Source organism: Oncorhynchus keta, chromosome 22 (assembly GCF_023373465.1).
Source record: "Oncorhynchus keta strain PuntledgeMale-10-30-2019 chromosome 22, Oket_V2, whole genome shotgun sequence".
In the NCBI taxonomy this organism is placed as follows: domain Eukaryota; kingdom Metazoa; phylum Chordata; class Actinopteri; order Salmoniformes; family Salmonidae; genus Oncorhynchus; species Oncorhynchus keta.
The window spans coordinates 11,254,789-11,275,515 of record NC_068442.1 but is presented as its reverse complement, the minus strand read 5'-3'; the positions used below and the strand labels follow the sequence as shown (position 1 = coordinate 11,275,515).

The following is a 20,727-nucleotide window of genomic DNA, read 5'->3' as shown; positions in this document are numbered from 1 at the left end:
AGGTGGAAGGATTAGCTTGGCAAACAAAAAATGCTCACTAACAGGGATATAAACAAATTTCTGCACAATCTGAGAGAAATAAAAACTGTGCGAATGGAAAATTTGTGGGATTTTTTTATTTCAGCTCATGAAACATGGGACCAAAACTTGAACATGTTGCGTTTATATTTTTGTTTCGTGTAGATTGTCCCTTTACCTTCCCTTGCGGAACAATCAAGGTATTTTTTGTTTTCCGTAAGGTGTCCTAACTCCTAAAAGGGTGGCTGCTGCTGTATTCCGTTTGATGGTTGTGTGTGTGTGTGTATATTTAGTGTTGAATGGGAATATAGTGGATTAGAGAATGGATGTCTTTTATTGTTACTTACCAATGTGATTAATAATAAATACATACAGAAATGTGAATATTCAGTATTTTCATTTGCAGTTCACTCCAATTAATACTAAAATGGTTATTCCAGACCCATCATAAAATGTAGCGTTCGGCTTTAAAAATGTACAAAACAAAATGCTTTTATTGCCACCTTGTGGATTTACACCATAGAGAGTTCACAAGAACCTGCTTTAAAATGGATCTTGTCATAGGCTTCACTAAATTGTACATCAATACAGACATTTGAACACTTTCAACAATTATGCTGAATTCCAAATGTTAAGATTTACGCACAAGTTAAATGTTTTGGACAAGAGACTCCATCAGCAAAATAAGGCTTTATTTTTATTATTTTTATTGTGTGAACTGACATGTCATTCATAGAAGCATTAAAAAAGTTAAGCTAACAGTAATACAGCTAGAGGAGGTTTGCTTCCGAGCCTCAGAGTTGTGGTGAACAGGAAGGTAAGGCCTCAGAGTGCAGGCCCAGCAGTCTAAACTGTAGGAGAGGAGCCTGGCTGTTCAGCAGGTTACAGTACAGAGATAGGATTAAAGCATTAACAACTGACCCTATACAGTTAACTGGCAGTGCTTGACACAGGACAGAAGATTACAACTCTGGACTCACGGATGGGAAAGCAACTCACTGAGCTAATGTGGAGGTTAAGTCCTTTTTCATAAAACAAAACAAAAAGGATATCTCTCTGTGAAAGGTGAACCATTTGCTTTGAAATGCGGGCCAAGTTCTAGTTTAGACTTCTCATCAAACATGGCAATGTAGTCAACATTATAAAACATTCATAAAAAGATTTGATAGTTTGAAATCAAATTTCAAGAGGGTTTTGTCACTCAAATAACACACTAGCTTGGCAACTTCCTTAGTGATGGCAAACTCAAGGACCCTTCTGCATAAGAACCATGGAGAGTTAGCTCTCAAGTTGAACGTACAACCCTAAGACACCAACCTGGCTGAGACACACCTCCAGATTAGTCACATACATATACACTCAGAAGCCTATTTAACCTATAGAACCCTGCTTACACATTTTAGAAATCTAGACAAACATAATTAGTGTGCAATGTTGTTTCCCATGTTAACAGTTAGAGCCTCCCCATCATCCTTCACTCTCTTCCTCATCATTTGGTTAACTGATTGTGACCTCTCTCTTTCGGTCTTTCTCTCGCTCTCTCTCTCCATGTACTCAGTGCTCATACAGTTAGGGCTACACTCCTCTCTCCCGCCATTCACTTTCACTGGTGAATGAAGCAGTATGTTCTATACTGTAAAGGGTCACATTCTGCTGTTATTCCAGTAGCCCTAGCAACTGCTCTCCTACGCCCAGAAAGTAGACCCCCTGTGCGATGCCAAAGAGAGGGGCAATGACCAGAGCGCGACATGTTGCCCCTTTGAGGAATGTTGCTGGGCCCTCTTTACTCCAGATCCGCCTATGGAAAGGTGAGAAACCTGCTGTCAGTGAAAGGTTTACACATACACATTGGAGCAGCAAACGTGTGGGTTTTCCGGTGCATGCCTTACCGTGTGCAGTCAACAATGCCACGGTATGTGTCCTCCCCCTCCCCCTTCTGCAAGGTCTGTATACGGGTCTTTATGACTGCCAACAAACACACACACACACACAGAGACATCAATGTCAACTCAACTACCCTTTATAAAGTACATACAATGTGGGTATCATTGTGCTCTGGGATTCTTGAGTTATTGATAATACCGTAGTTCATTCCACTGCACTTGGGGTATCATTTAATTGTAATCCCCTAAGTAAATTCAATAGCCTCTGCAACCCCAACCCAACACAGGACTCAGACCTTACAAACTGTCCCTGTTCGACATCTGCAGTGGCAAGAAAAAGTATGTGAACCCTTTGGAATTACCTGGATTTCTGCATAAATTGGTCATAAAATTTGATCTGATCTTCATCTAAGTCACAACAATAGACAAACACAGTCTGCTTAAACTAATAACACACAAACAATTCATCTTAGGTTTCTGAGATCTCTTTTATTCGAGGAATGGTTCACATTAGGCAATGCTTCTTGTGAATAGCAAACTCAAATTTTGTGTGTGTTCACATACTTTTTCCAACCTACACTGTGAATGTTTAAATGATATATTCAATATAGACGAGAAAAATACAATAATTTGTGTGTTATTAGTTTGAGCACACTGTGTTTGTCTTGTTGTGACTAAGATGAAGATCAGATCAAATTTTCTGAATAATTCTGCAGAAATCCAGGTAATTCCAAGGGTTCACATACTTTTTCTTGCCACTGTACATAAGGATTAGATGGTTTTATTGTGTGCATTACAACATGTACTGCGACTGAATAACGTGTACGTTACTGAATGACACTGAGAATACAGAGGTTTATATCTGCTTTATGGGGCTCCCCCAGCCCTTCCCTGCCTCTGTCTCTCTCACCGTCCAGTGGTGTGACAGCTACAGCTGCCACTGATCCGGCTGTGCAGCCTGCCGTGAAGGACTGCAGGAAGGGGGCCCGCTCCTGCAGGTCTCCATGGCTACTCGGCCCTCCTCGGCCCAACGTGTTCAGGTTGGCGAACATCGGGAAGTAGATCATAGAGAAAGGGACGTCCCTAGAAAATGAAAGAAAACAGAGGTATGGCTCAGTCCACAGGAGGATTAACACTGCAAGAACCTATTGATTTGCAGTACCAGTCAACATTTTGGACACACCTACTAATTCCAGGATTTTTCTTTATTTGGACTATTTTCTACATTGTAGAATAATAGTGAAGACATCAAAACTATGAAATAACACATATGGAATCATGAAGTAACCAAAAGTGTTAAATCAAAATATATTTTATATTTGAGAATCTTCAAAATAGCCACCATTTGCCTAGATGACAGCTTTGCACACTCTTGGCATTCCTAAACCAGCTTCATGAGGTAGTCACCTGGAATGCATTTAAATTCACAGGTGTGCCTTGTTAAAAGTTAGTTTGTGGAATTTCTTTCCTTCTTAAATGTGTTTGAGCCAATCAGCCAGTGTTGTGACAAGGTAGGAGGGGTATACAGAATATAGCCCTATTTGGTAAAAGACCAAGTCCATAGTATGGCAAGAACAGCTCAAATAAGCAAAGAGAAACAACAGTCCATCATTACATTAAGACATGAATGGTCTGATGAGTCCAACTTTTAGATTTTTGGTTCCAACCCAGTGTCTTTCTGAGATGCAGAATAGGTGAACGGATGATCTCCGCATGTGTGGTTCCCACCGTGAAGCATGGAGGAGGAGGTGTAATGGTGCTTTGCTGGTGGCACTGTCAGTGATTTATTTAGAATTCAAGGCACACTTAACCAGCATGGCTACCACAGCATTCTGCAGCGATACACCATCCCATCTGGTTTGCACTTAGTGGGACTATAATTTTTTTCCAACAGGACAATGACCCAAAAAACACCTCCAGGCTGTGTAAGAGCTATTTGACCAAGGAGAGTGATGGAGTGCTGCATCAGATGACCTGGCCTCCACAATCACCCGACCTCAACCCAAATGAGATGGTTTGGGATGAGTTGGACTGCAGAGTGAAGGAAAAACAGCCAGCAAGTGCTCATTGAGAGAATGCCAAGAGTGTGCAAAGCTGTCTTCAAGGAAAATGGTGGCTACTTTGAAGAATCTAAAATATATTTTGATTTGTTTAACAACTTTTTGGTTACTACATGATTCCATATGTGTTATTTCATAGTTTTGATGTCTTCACTTTTATTCTACAATGTAGAAAATAGTACAAAATAAAGAAAAACCCTTGAATGAGTAAGTCTGTCCAAACTTTTGACTGGTACTGTATTTTGGGCTTGATAAGCCAGTGTGCCAGTCAGACCCGAGATACATTCTATGTACAGTGCTTAGTGTAAGAGACAACTTATTTCCAAAAAAGGTCCAATGTTGAACAGAGGGATGCGGTACGTGGTGTACGTAAATGAGGTAGCCTTCACCAGAAGTAAATCTGAAAGTCTTTGCCATGAACTAATCACCAGTAATGAGACAATGAGACAAATCAGGCCTGACAGTGAGTCTAGCAGGTTACCTCAGTTCACTCAGTTCAGGATTACTCAGAACTGAGCAACAGAAACATGTTTGTGTGCATGTATGTTTGTGTGTGCTTGGCACACAGGGAGTGAATGAGTCGGTGAGTGAGTGAGTGCGTGCGTGTGTTTGACACACACACACACAGTTTGTCTAATATCATCAATTCAGTGGTTGACTTTGTATGCTGTTGCCTATGTGAATTTGAGAGAAACAGAGAGATGACCTCATCAGTGTGGCTCCTGCTCCCCGGTAAAGGCCAGGCAGGCCGCGTGTTTTCAGTAGCTCCAGGGTGATACGGATGGCAGTGGTCCGTGGTGGTGGGGCTGGCTGGGCTGTAGGGGGGGCCACGAATGACGGCGCTGGACCAGGAGCTGCAGTGGGTGCTTGGACCACTCTGGTTATGGCAGCTGTCACACACACACCACATCAGTGTCAAAAACTTCAGCAGCAGAGTCATTATCACTGCTTAGCACAGACAGCTGTGGCCTAAGGACAAATGGTTCACAGAACTCACCCAACCTTCCTGCGTCTTGCAACTGGATCTTGAGCATCTCCATGGGTGTGGTCACTATCACCTGACACGTCCCCGCCCCACATCCTGCCAGTATCTCCCCCCATAGGGGCAACTTCCTGTGGGACAAAATGACAGGGTTAGCAGGGTAATAAATAACACAAAAAGAAATGGCACCACCATTCTGATAAATAGACACAGTGCACTGCAGGAATAGCACCTTCGATCGTCTGACTTTATTACATTAATGTTATGTTAACTAAGGATTATCCACCTGATGACCTTCTTGCATGAATACAGTTGAAGTTGGAAGTTTACATACACTTAGGTTGGAGTCATTAAAAATAGGTTTTTCAACCACTCTTGGAAGTTGGTTAGGACATCAAATTTTTCCAACAATTGTTTAAAGACAGATTATTTCACTTCTAATTCACTGTATCACAATTCCAGTGGGTCAAAAGTTTACATACGCTAAATTGACTGCCTTTAAAAAGCTGGGAAAATTTCAGAAAATTATGTCATGGCTTTAGAAGGTTCTGATAGGCTAATTTACATCATTTTAGTCAATTGGAGGTGTAGCTGTGGATGTATTTCAAGGCCTACCTTCAAACTCAGTGCCTCTTTGCTTGACATCATGGGAAAATCAAAAGAAATCAGTCAATACATCAGAAAAAAATATTGTAGACCTCCACAAGTCTGGTTCATTCTTGGGAGCAATTTCCAAATGACTGAAGGTACCACGTGCATCTGTACAAACAATAGTACGCAAGTATAAACACCATGGGACCACGCAGCCGTCATACCGCTCAGGAAGGAGACACGTTCTGTCTCCTAGAGATTAACATACTTTGGAGCGAAAAGTGCAAATCAATCCCAGAACAACAGCAAAGGACCTTGTGAAGATGCTGGAGGAAACGGGTACAAAGGTATCTATATCCACAGTAAAAACGAGTCCTGTATCGACATAACCTGAAAGGCCGCTCAGCAAGGAAGAAGCCACTGCTCCAAAACCAGCATAAAAAAATCCAGACTATAGTTTGCAACTGCACGTGGGAACAAAGATTATACTTTTTGGAAAAATGTCCTCTGGTCTGATGAAACAAAATCGCCATAATGGCCATACTGGTGCACCTCACAAAATAGATGGCATCATGAGGATGGAAAATTATGTGGATATATTGAAGCAACATCTCAAGACATCAGTCAGGAAGTTAAAGCTTGGTCGCAAATGGGTCTTCCAAATGGACAATGACCCCAAGCATACTTCCAAAGTTGTGGCAAAATGGCTTAAGGACAACAAAGTCAAGGTATTGGAGTGGCCATTACAATGCCCTGACCTCAATCCTATAGAAAATTTGTGGTCAGAACTGAAAAAGAGTGTGCGAGCAAGGAGGCCTAAACCTGACTCAGTTACACCAGATCTGTCAAGAGGAACGGGCCAAAATTCACCCAACTTACTGTGGGAAGCATGTGGAAGGCTACCCTAAATGTTTGACCCAAGTTAAGCAATTTGAAGGCAATGCTACCAAATACTAATTGAGTGTATGTAAACTTCTGACCCACTGGGAAAGTGATGAAAGAAATAAAAGCTGAAATAAATCATTCTCTCTACTATTATTCTGACATATCACATTCTTAAAATAAAGTGGTGATCCTAACTGACCTAAGACAGGAAATTTTTACTAGTATTAAATGTCAGGAATTGTGAAAAACTGAGTTTAAATGTGGTGTAAGGTGTATGTAAACTTCCGACTTCAACTGTAAGTACTTTAAGGCAGAGGTTCTCAAGGTGGGGTCCAATGCAGCTGTTTTTATCTCAATATAAAATTGTTTCTGGGTAACAATTAAGTACCTTACTGTGATTGTTTTCAATTAAAGTTGCGCTATGCAGAAACCACTCCGCCATTTCCTGGTTGCTAAAACTCTAGTAATTCGCCTAATTTCAGTTTGTGACAAAATAAGCTAGTATAGTGAGGAGAATCGTTGTACCATCTAAACCGCTGTGAAATATATTTTCATAACCAAAAATATTGTTGTTACAGCTGCTTGAAGCTTGTGTACAAAACTGAAAGTAAAAGACACAAAAACAAGAGCATAGAAAAAGCATACATAGAATATACAGTATCTACCGCTTCCAAGTAGAATGATAGATCTATAACTCACATTTCTGTGTGAATTTGGTTGGGTTGCCCACAAATGTACATATTGCCACTTTCAAATGGTCAAAAAGACAAAAATAGCAAAGAGCAATTTCACACACAAGAATTTTGCTAGGACTGTCTGGGAGTGGTCTGAATGGGGAGGGGAAACCTGAAAATGAGCTGTTATTGGCATAGAGGTTTGGGATTCTCTTTCTTATTGGTCTATTAATGAATTGAGTTCACCAGGCAGGCCAAAACTCCATCCATTCAGTTTCAATATATTTCAGTTGAATTGTGAAAAAGGTGTAGGTGCTGTTCTAGGACTAAATGTGAGTTACCCATCCTTGGAGAGTTTCTGTCTGAAGATATCATTTGCTGCCAGTTTGATGGCTTTCTCTGGTGTGACAAGAGTGAGATTCACTACTGCACCTGGGGAGGGGGAGGGGTAATGGATTATAGCAACACAAACTACAGTTAACGTCATACACAAAACCTTCCCCTGCGCTGCACTTCCATATGATTAGCTCTAGGTTAGTTACTAACTGTAAGTGCTTAATTGGTAGGCCGTCATTGTAAATAATAATTTGTTCTTAACTGACTTGCCTTGTTAAATAAAGGTTAAATAAAATAAATTTAAAAAATACTTTAAAAAAAAGTACAATACAAGGTTTACTGCAGTTATGTCAATTTAGGCAGTGTTAGCTAAACTCAAAACACAGAATTGTACATTACATGAATCCAGGGAAATAGTACCTCTATACATCCCAAAGTAGCCTTCCATCTTAACTGTCTTCGTCAAACAGTCCAGCCTTCACATAAAAAGGGAGAAATATTAAAGTAAAATCATTTTGGGTGAACTTTCTGAAGAATTCCATCCTTGAAATTCAGGATTTATTTTATAACATTGATAACTGATGCTTATTGACCATGCATAAACAATGAATACCTGAATGTTATGTAAATGTTGAGCGTCTTCACTGCATGTAGATTGTATGTTTTAATATTTAATAATAATAATACATTTTAAAAAATGAATACCATGTATGTAATTTTCATTTCCTTACAATACATTGACAAGACAATCTTAACAGAACCCCTACATATTTGAATGTTGGTTGTTTGGTATCACTTAAACACAGCTACAAACACAAACATAATTGATGGACACTTTCCTTTAATTGGTTCACATTGTGATTTTACATTGATGTGATCAACTTCATGAGCAGCTACTAGATTGTTACTTAATTAAAAGACCATGTGTAGTCAGGATGCCAAAGGATCACTCCTGTGCCAACCAGTAACTCACTGGGCCAACATTCTGTCTTCACCAAGGTAAATATAGGCACAATGCCCACTCAACCCTGTTGCCATAGCACTGTCTTATCTGTACAGATGTATAGAGCTAGATAGCTGTCTGTACTAGACAACCAGTAGAGCCAAGAATGTCAAGAAGTAATACCATTGAGCCAGGAATAAGCTTTTTTCCCTGTCGGATTTATTGTGAAAGCCACTCTGTAAATATAGAGCTCACCAATACACCACCAAATAATTGTTTTGAATGCAGATGTGCAAAAACACATTCGACCCAACCTGCCCTCATGGACAGCTTAGTCGGATTACTTGTAAACAATTACTGTGTGTATGAGTCAAACAGAACTATTCTCTCTTTCTTCCAATTCAATAAACTGTATTCGTCCAAAAGAGGAAAACTCCCTCTTTCAAAATACCTCAAATCCCTGGTGCGAGTCAGGACAGGAAGTGCCTCAAGTCCCTTGTGTGGATAAAATAAAAGAGGAGCCAAGGCAGTACTCACATCCCGGTGTAGACTCGGGCACCCTGCTGGTTCTGTAGGCGGGTCTTAGCCAGATCAATAGGAAACACACAGGTCACACCCACCAGCCCTGCCACGCCCCCATTAATCAGCTTAGCAGGTAGGCTGCGGAGATGGAAACCACAAAACACAAGCACACACACCCACGCAAGCCGACAGAGGGAAACATATCCATGCAAAACACCCAGACAAAGAGGAACAGATACATACATACATACATACATACATACATACATACATACATACATACATACATACATACATACATACATACATACATACATACATACATACATACATACATACATGGAAAGACACAGACATAAACACTTGATAAATGCACAATGTTAACATAGGGAAAAACAAAATGTTTTCTCCTTTCACTCTATTGTTAGATTGAATCCTCAAGGTTCTAGGTGAAGAGATATTGTAATTGTGTACCTAACTTTCTGCTCGGCCATCCTGGCTGTCACTGGGCTCCAGCCCACGTCAGTTTCCTTCCTCCTCCTCCGATCGGCACACCTGCTCAGCCCCAAGGTGTCACCACTACCGTACCCTTACCGGCCCACCTGACTCCAGCACAAATGCAGCTTGCCGCCTCTATGGTATCAATGTGGTGTCTTTTCTTCCACAGTGGGGAACCATTGGGGTTCCTCTCCGCTATAATGTGGCACCCACCACCTGAACTTAACTGGTGTCCTCTGGCCAGTCTTCCTGCTCTGCTGTGCTACACAGGAATACAAGTGGTTCCGGTCTGTTCCAAAAGAGCAAGGCCACACCAATTACATGGGTCAGGTTACCTTTTCCCATACCTCAGTATCATACAGAGGTCCTTTTATCTCTGTGTTAACTCTCTGAACTGCAGTGACAACTCTTTATAGCAATAGTTATAGCAATAGGGTATTGCAGAAATGTCCACAAACTGAATCAGAATTCTGAAGCCCAACCTGGTTATTAATTGAAGCCCATCCTGGTCATTCATTACCAGGGTCCCAGATCTGTTTGCGCCATCATGCCACTCCTTGTCATGTTGGCATTGGACAAGGAGGTGAAGGTTAGCACAAACACGTCTGTTACCCAGGCAGGTCAGTCATAATACTGAGGCAGAATTTCCTGGGTCTCCCACTTGTCTTAAGTCTCTCTAATCTTATTGCTAAAAGGGATGACTATTTGATCTACATAGGAGGGCAGAACTGAAATATTTATTTTTGCTGTGTACGAAAATTTGACAACTTTTTTTCTGCCAACAATGATTGTCAGAAGCTGGCCTGTACAACATTATTATAGATAATATTACCCAAGATGTAAAATTGACATCAGGTGTTCCCACCTCAAAAATTACCCTCTTCTCCTCTGTGTCCCCTTACCCTTTCTTAATTTTTTCTCTCCTTACTTCCTTCTCTCAGCTCCCTAATTAATCTCCCTCTTAATCTCCCCACCTCCATTCCCCTTCAGTCTATTTTTACCTCAGTAAACCTTCCCTCTATCCTCGCTTCTCTTTCTATTAAAATACAATCAATTCACCTTTCTCCATCTCTCACCTTTCTGTTGATTTCTCCTCAGTTCTTATCTTTCACCACAACCATCCTCCTCTTTTGAACCGTTCCTCTTGATCCCTCTCTTACTACAGCTCTGTACTTGCATTTCTAGTGCCCAATCACATTCTGCACATGCCTTTCACTGAGCCTCTCTGTGAAACTTTCTTTCAGCTCCGCTCCTTTCACACTAGTCCCCTGCCAAAACACAGACAAGAGCGTCTACCCCACGCCAACCTCAATCCCAAAAGCCCCAACTTCTCCAAACTGCACCAGATCATCGAGCTCAGACAACATAGCTTGTTTTAAGTCTGACATTTTTCATAAGAAAGATAGCAATGGGGAACTTACCCCTCTCAGTGCATCCCACAAGCAGGATCAAGCTGTCCACTTTTCTTTCGCTTCAACAATGTGTGCAGCAATGGTATTCAAGCGAGAGCGATCTGAGAGACCTAGTCGCCACTCAGGGGCCGTTGCACAAACACCAGCATTGTCCTCCTGCCTAAGTCCCTCCCTCTTGTGGTGAGTCACTGTGACACAGCCCAGGCAACACAGCTCTGCACTAACGCAACGCGACATAAACTCTGCCTATAGTCACACCACAAAGCTACAGAAACTGAACTCCCCACTCACATACCATGCTGACTGTGCAAAAATATTGCTATTATAATCCACAAAAATCTGAGCTGCAATACAAAGGCACTTTATGTATGAGAGAGCCTAATCAGTAGCAGCACAAGCGTGGCATAATACCGCAGAGACCCAATATGAGCCACAACTGACAGAGACACTGATATTTAAAATTCAATTAAAACGACAATAAACAACAAAAACATTTAACAAAAGCATTTAAAAAATAATTGTAAGAATAATATATAACTGAAACAATCAATGGAATAACAGCAACTCACAGCATTACTGCAACAACTGATTCCACTAACACAAGCTCTACCCTGTCTTGCCCCAACTGATTTATATAAGTATGGATTTTAGTATTGATTTATGTTCGTGAGAAAACAACTTCTGACATTGAAAATTAGTCTCATCAACTGGCAAATACTTGCATTCCAAAAGTAAATGGCGCTTTTCGATGGATGTTTCTCATTTGGGTTACAATCTGTTGTCACGTTAGAGTACAAAGACAAATGTAAAAAAGGGCATAAATTACAAGAGAGAAAAACACAGGCTGGTAGAACATTTTTTCTTATCTTTTGGAGTGGTACACAAGTCAGAGAGTCTGTGAAACTCAGGTGGAAACAGGTGTGAGCTTCATGTTATACATTCTGCATGCAGACTGCAGAGACAGACTGGACTAAATTGTCAATTGCCATAACAAGACAGTGGTTGCAACCCCTGTTATTGCCTATCTACAACTTTATGTTTACATTTGTTATTATCGCATTATCGAGCGTGTTTATTTTCTTCCACAATGACAAGGTCGTTGTAAGAGTGGAAGCATTATGGATGGTCTTTTTGTGGAGGAGAGTACTTGTCTTCTCTGAGCTGGCAGTTGAGCCTTTCAGAAAGCACCAATGAGAGAGCAGCTCTCACACCAGTGTGTTGCAGTGGGTAAATGTGGCCCCAGACTGCCTGGTGTCAGGTTACAAACACTGGACACCCCTTAACTCCTGGTAAAGAGGATTTCACCGTTTTCATAGAGTAGACTGTGATTATGTAATGTATTCGTATTCCAGAGATCCTTTGTTTGGCCATATTGAGTCAGTGAGTTCTGGTTCAAATACTGCACAAGTACATCCAGAGGAACAGTAGACAAAGTCATCACTGACAACGTCATGGGTATGATATTGATGACCAACCTGGGGTTGGATGCATGATCCATACCTTTCCTATTGCCTCAGTTTCATCAATCAATGTCCTATAAGGTTACACATACAGACAGTACTCAGAATAGCCCAACTATAGTGTACTTACACAATTTTGTCCCTTGCAGCTAGAGTGCTTACACAATCAACTGAAATTCAACGCAAACTACATGATGACAAAGATCATGCTCACTGAGGTGACTCATTATTTGTAATCATGCATGGTCTTTTAATCTTAAAACAATGGTCAGTCTATATTAGGACAAAGCTAGTGAGCTGCATGACATGGTATTGGATAGTCATTTTGAGGCACATAGATGGCATGTTGTTGATCCCCTCTGAGAGTTGTGACTGGATGTTCTGAAAGAGCCTGGATCATTGAACAAAGTCCACGTTCTAAAATGAGTAGGCTACCTAAGCTCGACCACAGCCACACAGGACAACAGGCAGTCAGGATCTGTCTGTCTCCTAGCAACATGGCAGCACTGAGGGGGCATAGAGGCTCCCAGGGGACCTAAGCCCATCACACCATTGACAGCACTGTGAAAGCTGTCCACCGCCTAGCCCGGAGGTGACTTCTCAATCAACCCCAGTCCTAATCAAATTAAATTAAAAATCAAAATGTATTGGTCGTACACAGATTTGCTGGTGTTATAGCAGGTGCAGCAAAATTGTGTTTCTAACTCCAACGATGCAGTAGAATGTCTCACAAATACAATACAAATAATAAACAAAAATCCTTATTGATGTCACTTGTGAAATCTACTACAATCAGTGTCGATTAAGAGGAGGAGACAGGTTAAAGAAAGAAAGATCTTTAAGCCTTGAGACAATTGGTAGGTGCCAGGCGCACCGGTTTGTGTCAAGAACTACAACGCTGCTGGGTTTTTCACACTCAACTGTTTCTTGTGTGTATCAAGAATGACCCACCACCCAAAGGCCATCCAACCAACTTGACACAACTGTGGGAAGCTTTGGCATCAAACTGGGCCAGCATCCCTGTGGAACGCTTTCGACACCTTTTAGAGTCCATGGCCTGACGAATTGAGGCTGTTCTGAGGGTAAAAGAGGTGGGGGTGCATCTGAATATTAGGAAGGTGTTCCTAATTTTTGGTATACCCAGTGTACATACACCATGAGTAAACAACAATATATAAACAGAATATGAGGTTGTCAGCGTTCAATTACTCTACAGTATACACAGTGCATTTGGAAAGTATTCACACCCCTTGACTTTTTCCACATTTTGTTAAGTTACAGCCTTAATCTAAAATGTTTTAAATAATTTTTTCCCCCTCATCAATCTACACACAATGCCCCATAATGACAAAGCAAACACAGGTTTTACAAATAAAAAAACTGATATCACATTTACATAAGTATTCAGCCCCTTTACTCAGTACTTTGTTGAAGCACCTTTGGCAGCTATTACAGCCTTGAGTCTTCTTGGGTATGACACAGAAGCTTGGCACGCCTGTATTTGAAGAGTTTCTCCCATTCTCTGTAGATCCTCTCAAGCTCTGTCAGGTTGGATGGAGAGTGTCGCTGCACAGCTATTTCAGGTCTCTTCAGAGATGTTAGATCGGGTTCAAGTCCGGGCTCTAGCTGGGCCACTCAAGGACATTCAGAGACCTGTCCTGAAGCCACTTCTGCGTTGTCTTGGCTGTGTGCTTAGGGTCATTGTGCTGTTGGAAGGTGAACCTTCACCCCAGGTGGAGTTCCTGAGCGGTCTGGAGCAGGTTTTCATGAAGGATCGCTCTGTACTTTGCTCCATTCATCTTTACCTCGATCCTGACTACTCTTCCAATCCCTGCCGCTGAAAAACATCTCCACAGCATAATGGTGCCACCACCATGCTTCACCATAGGGATGGTGCCAGGTTTTCTCCAGATGTGACGCTTGGCATTCAGGCCAAAGAGTTCAATATTGGTTTCATCAGACCAGAAAATCTCGTTTCCCATGGTCTGAGGGTCCTTTAGTTGCCTTTTGACAAACTCCAAGCGGGCTGTCATGTACCTTTTACTGAGCAGTGGCTTCCGTCTGACCATTCTTCCATAAAGGCCTGATTGGTGGATTGCTGCAAAGATGGTTGTCCTTCTGGAAGGTTCTCCCATCTCCACAGAGGGACTCTGGAGCTCTGTCAGAGTGACCACCGGGTTTTAGGTCACCTCCTTGAACAAGGCCATTCTCCCCCGATTGCTCAGTTTGGCCGGGCGGCCAGCTCTTGGAAGAGTCTTGGTGGTTCCAAACTTGTTCCTTTTAATAATGATGGAGGCCACTGTGTTCTTGGGGACCTTCAATGCTACAGACATTTTTTGGTACCCTTGCCCAGATCTGTGCCTCGACACAATCCTGTCTCAGAGCTTTACGGACAATTCCTTAGACCTCATGGCTTGGTTTTTGCTCTGACATGCACTGCCAACTGGGGGACCTTATATAGACAGGTGTGTGCCTTTCCAAATCATGTCCATAAATTCATTCAATCCATTTTAGAATAAGGCTGTAACATAACAAAATGTGGAAGAAGTCAAGGGGTTTGAATCCTTTCCGAAAGGCACTGTACATAATGCATTAGTCTCAAGGTGCAGGACAGAGTACCGAGCAGGTAGCTGGCTGGTCTGATGGCCTGGAGATAAGAAATGTTTTTAAGTCTTTCTATCCCGGCTTTGACTTTTAAATTTTTAAATGTAATTTAATTTTGTATTTTTTTTTTACATTGAGGGAGAGGTTATTATCCTGGCACCACTCGCCAGGGCTCTAACCTCCTGCCTGTAGGCTGTCTCGTTGTGGATGGTAATCAGGCCTTCCACTGTTGTGTCATCAGCAAACTCTATGATTGAGTTGGAGTCGTGCGTAGCCACGCAGTCATGAGTGAATGGGGTCTGAGCACACACCTCTGGGGAGCCTCCGTGTAGAGGATCAGTGTGGTGGAGGTGTTGTTGCCTACTCTCACCACAGAGGAAGTCTAGTACACAATTTCAAAGGAAGGAGTTCAGACCCAGGGCCCTGAGCTTAGTGACAAACTTGGAGGGAACTATGGTTTTGAAAGCAGAGCTGTAGTTGATGAACAGCATTGTCACATAGGTATTCCTCTTGTCCAGGTTGGATAGGTTGGTGTGCAATGCAACAGCGTTTGCATTGTATGTGGATCTGTTGGGACGGTATGCAAATTGTAATGGGTCTAGGATGTCGGGCAAGGTGGAGGGGATATGGTCCTTGACTAGCCTCTCAAAACACTTTATTGTGGCAGAGGTGAGTGCTACGGGGCAATAGTAATTTAGTTCAGTTACTTCATCTTGTTTGGATACAGGAACAATGGTGGATATTGTGAAGCAAGTGGGGTCAACAGACTGGAATAGAGAGAGGTTGAATATGTCCGTAAACACCCCAGCCAGCTGGTCTACACATGCACTGAGGACACGGCTTGGTATTCCGTCCGGGATGGCAGCCTTGTGAGAGTTAACACATTTGAAAGTTCTACTCACAGCGGCTACAGAAATTGGGAGCCAGAGTCCTTGTGAGCAGCGGGGGCACATGACGCAGCTCTGTGTTGTTTTCCTCAAAGCGGGCAGAGAGCGTGTTAAGTTTGTCTGGGAGTGAGGCTTCGGTGTCCGCAATGTGGCTGGTTTTCCCTTTATAAGCCGTGATTGTCAGAAGTCCCTGCCCAGTGACGCGAGCTTACCAGATGCCTTCTTGCTTGCATCAAGGCAACCAACACTGAACAATGCATGAGAGCACCAGCTGTTCCAGACAACTGTGTGATTACATAGTCCCTGTGCCCAAGAACGTCAAGGTAACCTGCCTCACATCATGAAGTGCTTTGAAAGGCTGCATCAACACCATCATCCCAGAAACCCACTACAATTCGCATACGGCCCCAACAGATCCACAGATGACGCAATCTCCATTGCACTCCACACTAGCCTTTCCTACCTGGACAAAAGGAACACCTACGTGAGAAGTCTGTTTGTTGACTCCAGCTCAGCGTTCAACACCATAGCGTCCTCAAAGCTCATTACTAAGTTAAGGAGCCTGTGACTAAACACCTCCCTCTGCAACTGGATCCTGGACTTCCTGACAGGCCGCCACCAGGTGGTAAGGGTAGGCAACAACACATCTGCAGCGCTGGGGACCCTCAGGGGTGGGCGCTTCATCCCCTCATGGACTCCCTGTTCACCCACAACCACGTGGCGACACATGACATCATTATGTTTGCTGATGATCACCGACAACGATGAGACAGCCTACAGGGAGGTCAGTGACCTGTGAGTGTTGTGCCAGGACAACAACCTCTCCGTCCATGTGAGCAAGACAAAAGAGCTGATCGTGGACTATAAGAAAAGGGGGGCCGAGCACGCACCCATTCACATCGACAAGGCTGTAGTGGAGCGGGTTGAGAGCTTCAAGTTCCTTGGCGTCCACATCACTGACCAACTATCATGGTCCAAACACACCAAGACAGTCGCAAAGAGGGCACGACAACACCTATTCCCCCCTGAAAAGACTGAAAAGATTTGGCATGGGTCCTCAGATCCTCAAAAAGTTCTACAGCTGCACCATCGAGAATGTCCTGACTGGATGCATCACCACTTGGTATGGCAACTGCTCTGTATTTGACAGCAAGGAGCTACAGAGGGTAGTGCTTATGGCCCAGTACATCCCTGGGGCCAAGTTTCCTGACATCCAGGACCTTTATACCAGGCATTGTTATAAGGGCCAAAAAATGTTCATAGACTCCAGCCACATTAGTCATAGATCTCTCTGCTGTCGCATGGCAAGGAGTACCGGAGTGCCAAGTCTAGGTCCAAAAGGCTACTTAACAGCTTCTACCCCTAAGCCATTAGACTGCTAAACAGTTAATCAAAATGGCTATACTATTTGCATTGACCCCTTTTTTTTAGCTGCTGCTACTTGCTGTGTATTATCTATGCATAGTCACTTTACCCCTATCTACATGCACATATTACCTCAACTAACCTGTACCCCGCACATTGACAGGGTAATGGTATATAGCCTCATTATTGCTATTTTATTGTGTTACTTTATTTTTATTTTTTTAATTATCTGCATTGTTGGTTAAGGGCTTTTAAGTACGCATTTCGCGGTAAGGCTACGCCTGTTGTATTCGCGCATGTGACAAATACATTTTTGTTTTATTTTACATGCCTCTTGAGTCATTCAATTGCGACTCCACTTTGTTCCTCTAATGTTTTTGCCTCATTGATTGAATATAATAGAATATAGCTAGGTTAAATCGAAGGGCAGTTTCCATTTGTTATTGAATATGACAATATGGAAAATGTTAAACAGATGGTTGTCGTCTGAAAATTGCAGTATTGACCTTTGTCTTCAATCCATTGTAAAGTTGTGTAGCCTACTTATAAATGGTGAATTATGCTATGTTATTTTGGTAGTCCATTAAGATAGCCGTCATATAATGGCAGTTCAGAGAGACAAAATGACAGCGTCTCAGGCCAGTGGTCACTCACCTCCTGATCAGTGCACACTTCTCTCCTTTAGGCTACATGCGCTTTCCCCTTCCTGCGATGGGGGGAGCCACCGCTTTAGATTCTAAACGTACTTACTCTCCATTGAAGGAGACTGCCGTTACAAAACAAATGTATTCAAAACCTTTTCCTCACTATTCTAGCTAACAAATCTACACTTACTGTGCTTTTATATAAACTGAAATTTGAAATATGAAGGCTAATTGCTGGCCTATAATAGGAGTTGAATACGGAGATTATTACCTAACTCATCATAACTGGACCAGGGAGGACAAAACAAAAGAAAAGCAACATCCAAAATACGGTCCAATGATCAAATAAATGTAAGTCGATGTACACGCACCTGCCACTTTGCTTCAACTCTTGAAAACGCGCAACAGAAGAAGCACTCACAATTTTTATGCAGATACCGTACTTTTGAAAGACCATTCTGAAATCAGTAGCATACCCTTTAAATCGGGACTGGTCTATCAAGCCGAGGTGGTGGTGGATGTCTGCTGAAGATAGCATAAACAAAACAAATAACCCAGATAATCAAATGTTAGTACCAATATATATTAATTTAAGTAGAATTGCAAGTAAACAAATATGTTGATGGGTATTATAAATGCTTGGTGGATTTTTGTATATTTTAATACGCTGCGTAAGTAACAGAACACCCCTCCTTGCGCCGAGGTGGTAGCACCACCCCATCTGTTCAGCTCTTGTGAAATTCTGATTGAAACAGATTGTAATTTGCTAGCTTAGCACTCTCCGGACCGGTTTGTAATGGCAACTGACTGGATGGAACATCAACTTTTGTAATTTATTTGAAGGAAGTTTAAATTAAGGAGGTTTTACACAAACCTTGAGGAAATTATTTCTAATGTGAGAAACAAATTTTCGGTCCGAAAATGTCCCAGGGATGTACAATTTCTGTGGAAGAGATCCAGTCTTGGTGGGAAGTCCCCGCCATAGCCCACTTCTGTTCGCTGTTCAGGACTGCATTCAACCTACCAGACTTTGAAATTGAGGTAAAGAAGTTCTGGAAAATAAATTTAGAATTTTGGGAGACATTATTTTTTTCTATTTTTTGACTGCAATTACAATTAACTTAATGTTTGCCTCGTAGAATGCGTTTGTAGGGTAGTTAAAGTACCAAAAGTTAACGTTATAGCTCATCTTACTATTCAGAACTTCTCTGTTTACCTACTGTAGCTAGCCAAGTTAGCTAACGTTACTGACTAGCTAGTTAGCTAGCAAGTGCCTACAGTAGCTAGCTAAGTCAGAATGTTTGAAAACTCGTTTAAGTCCCAGTTGAAATAAACGTGGACGTTGTATTTCATGGTATGTAAATGTTGTTACTTTGTATAACAAGCCATGTAACGTTAGCGACACCAATGGTTGTATTTTCATAACAACATTAAATAACTAACCTTTAGTTCTTGCCAGCCGAAACAAAACCATGTGGTGGGATCCATTTGTTTTCATTTGGTGAAATCGAACGTTTCGCTCGTGTTTATTGCCATCCGTAGTAATTCGTCTATGTCCAAACGTTAACCAAGTTATAGATTAAAACAAATGTTTATTATATCACCGTGAAATAGCTTGAAGTTATAGCTATTTGTAACATGTAATTTATTAAGACGAGAGCCATAACTATTATCTTTAGCGAATACTCAACGCAATAAATCACATGCACGTGAATAAAGGGTACTGTTACTTGCAGGTTGTATCTTACTCGCTTTTGATCCACTGTTGCCATGTTTTTATCAAATAGTCAAGTTCATGACGAGAGTTTCGAGTTTATTGTCTAGCAAGCCATCTGGCTTGGGTAGCATTTGACATTCTGCCATTGTTTTATTAGCTCATGTTTTAACGTTAGAATGATGAAGCCGTCGTTCAAAATTCTTGTTTTCTATGAAGCAAAACAGAAATGCATGTCGAACGTCGGCGTTCATTAGTCGGTCATTTCGCGCGTTACTTTACTATGTGGGAATAATTTAACGTATTACACTTCTGTTACATAATTAAACTTTATCGGTTTCTAGCAATTCCAACAGTTGTTTCGTTTGTCGTTTGCTGCTCCATAATGATCACTCCTTGGCTGATTAAGTATGCAATAATGGGGATTGTTTGATCCATCGAAAAATGATGGGACTTGAAGTAAATTTGTAAGGTCAACAGCCCCCATTACCCATCCACCCCCACCCCTCTCGGGAGTGAAAATCACACGCAGGCATCGCTTTGTTATTGGATAGGGAGGGAAGCATCACCTCTAGTTTGTAGGAAAGTTGATATTATCTGTTAAAACTGTCAACAGGATATATATGAATGCATGTGAATATAAAACACAATATTGCAGCAATCGGCGAGTGATATTATGATACAAACGCCCCTGTAGAACTCCGTTTTGTACAATTGGGTCTTACGCGGTGCGCGTCTTGCAGCCACTGGGAGCGATAGACTATCTATCTTTAACCGCATCACTAGGCACAGATCATTTGTGCTGCCTTGCTTGCATCCAATGTAGCTGATTTCGAGGAACATCTTATTTGATGGATCGTGTAAATCATTGACGCATATCAATAACTACATCTATGATGGTGAGGTTTTGATAGCAGATTTGTCCTGCGCAAATGCGCACCATAAACCGAGCCACCGATTTGTGACACTTTTTAATTTATCAATTTGATGTCTTAGTCAGGCACACTCTTTGTTGTCCAAGGTCACACGTCTATTGTGCTCTGGGCAATAAAGTTAAGAGTATAACCTATATTTCTGAATTAATGTCAAAGCCCTTAATTTAATTGATATAGCCAATTCAATCTACTTGCCACGTAAAGTGGTGAGAATCTGTTTACATCCATTTAAGAAATACTTCTGGGATTATGTAAAGGGGGAGTGTGCATACTCTAATCTGTTTTTGTCACTTTTAATGGCTGGAAGACATTGT

At 41.8% G+C, this 20,727-nt stretch overlaps 2 protein-coding genes across 6 annotated transcripts in view; one reads left to right on the top strand and one right to left on the bottom strand.

Annotated features, from left to right (window-relative positions):
* Positions 1-693: 693 nt before the first annotated feature.
* On the bottom strand, positions 694-19,335 carry slc25a18 (solute carrier family 25 member 18). Of its 5 annotated transcripts, XM_035798229.2 has the most exons (11): positions 10,814-11,356; positions 10,469-10,660; positions 9,369-9,681; positions 8,910-9,032; positions 7,850-7,905; positions 7,435-7,525; positions 4,959-5,074; positions 4,668-4,851; positions 2,812-2,984; positions 1,908-1,983; positions 694-1,816 (listed from the first exon to the last, which is right to left on the bottom strand). In XM_035798229.2, exons 3-11 carry the CDS (start codon positions 9,386-9,388, stop codon positions 1,675-1,677), a joined length of 981 nt encoding a protein of 326 aa, XP_035654122.1. In that variant the 5' UTR covers positions 9,389-9,681; positions 10,469-10,660; positions 10,814-11,356; the 3' UTR covers positions 694-1,674. The 5 variants fall into 5 exon arrangements, with proteins under 5 accessions (XP_035654122.1, XP_035654125.1, XP_035654123.1 ...); XM_035798232.2 differs by lacking the exons at positions 10,469-10,660; positions 10,814-11,356 and adding an exon at positions 19,208-19,335; XM_035798230.2 differs by lacking the exons at positions 10,469-10,660; positions 10,814-11,356 and adding an exon at positions 18,136-18,252.
* LOC118401049 (chromatin remodeling regulator CECR2-like) overlaps positions 18,517-20,727 on the top strand; it is a 68,280-nt gene continuing 66,069 nt past the window's right edge. The window contains exon 1 of the mRNA XM_035798227.2: positions 18,517-18,805. Coding sequence (XP_035654120.1) covers positions 18,686-18,805 — 120 coding nt within the window. The 5' untranslated portion in view covers positions 18,517-18,685. The remainder of the gene's footprint in view (positions 18,806-20,727) is intronic.

Excerpts from the sequence above, each read along its gene's own strand:
- slc25a18 (XM_035798232.2), bottom strand. The coding sequence starts at position 9,388 with ATGGCCGAGCAGAAAGTTAG. Across the intron at positions 9,033-9,368 it reads ATGGCCGAGCAGAAAGTTAG|CCTACCTGCTAAGCTGATTA; the intron begins GTACACAATTAC and ends CCATCTCCGCAG. Across the intron at positions 7,526-7,849 it reads CTACTTTGGGATGTATAGAG|GTGCAGTAGTGAATCTCACT; the intron begins GTACTATTTCCC and ends CCCCCTCCCCAG.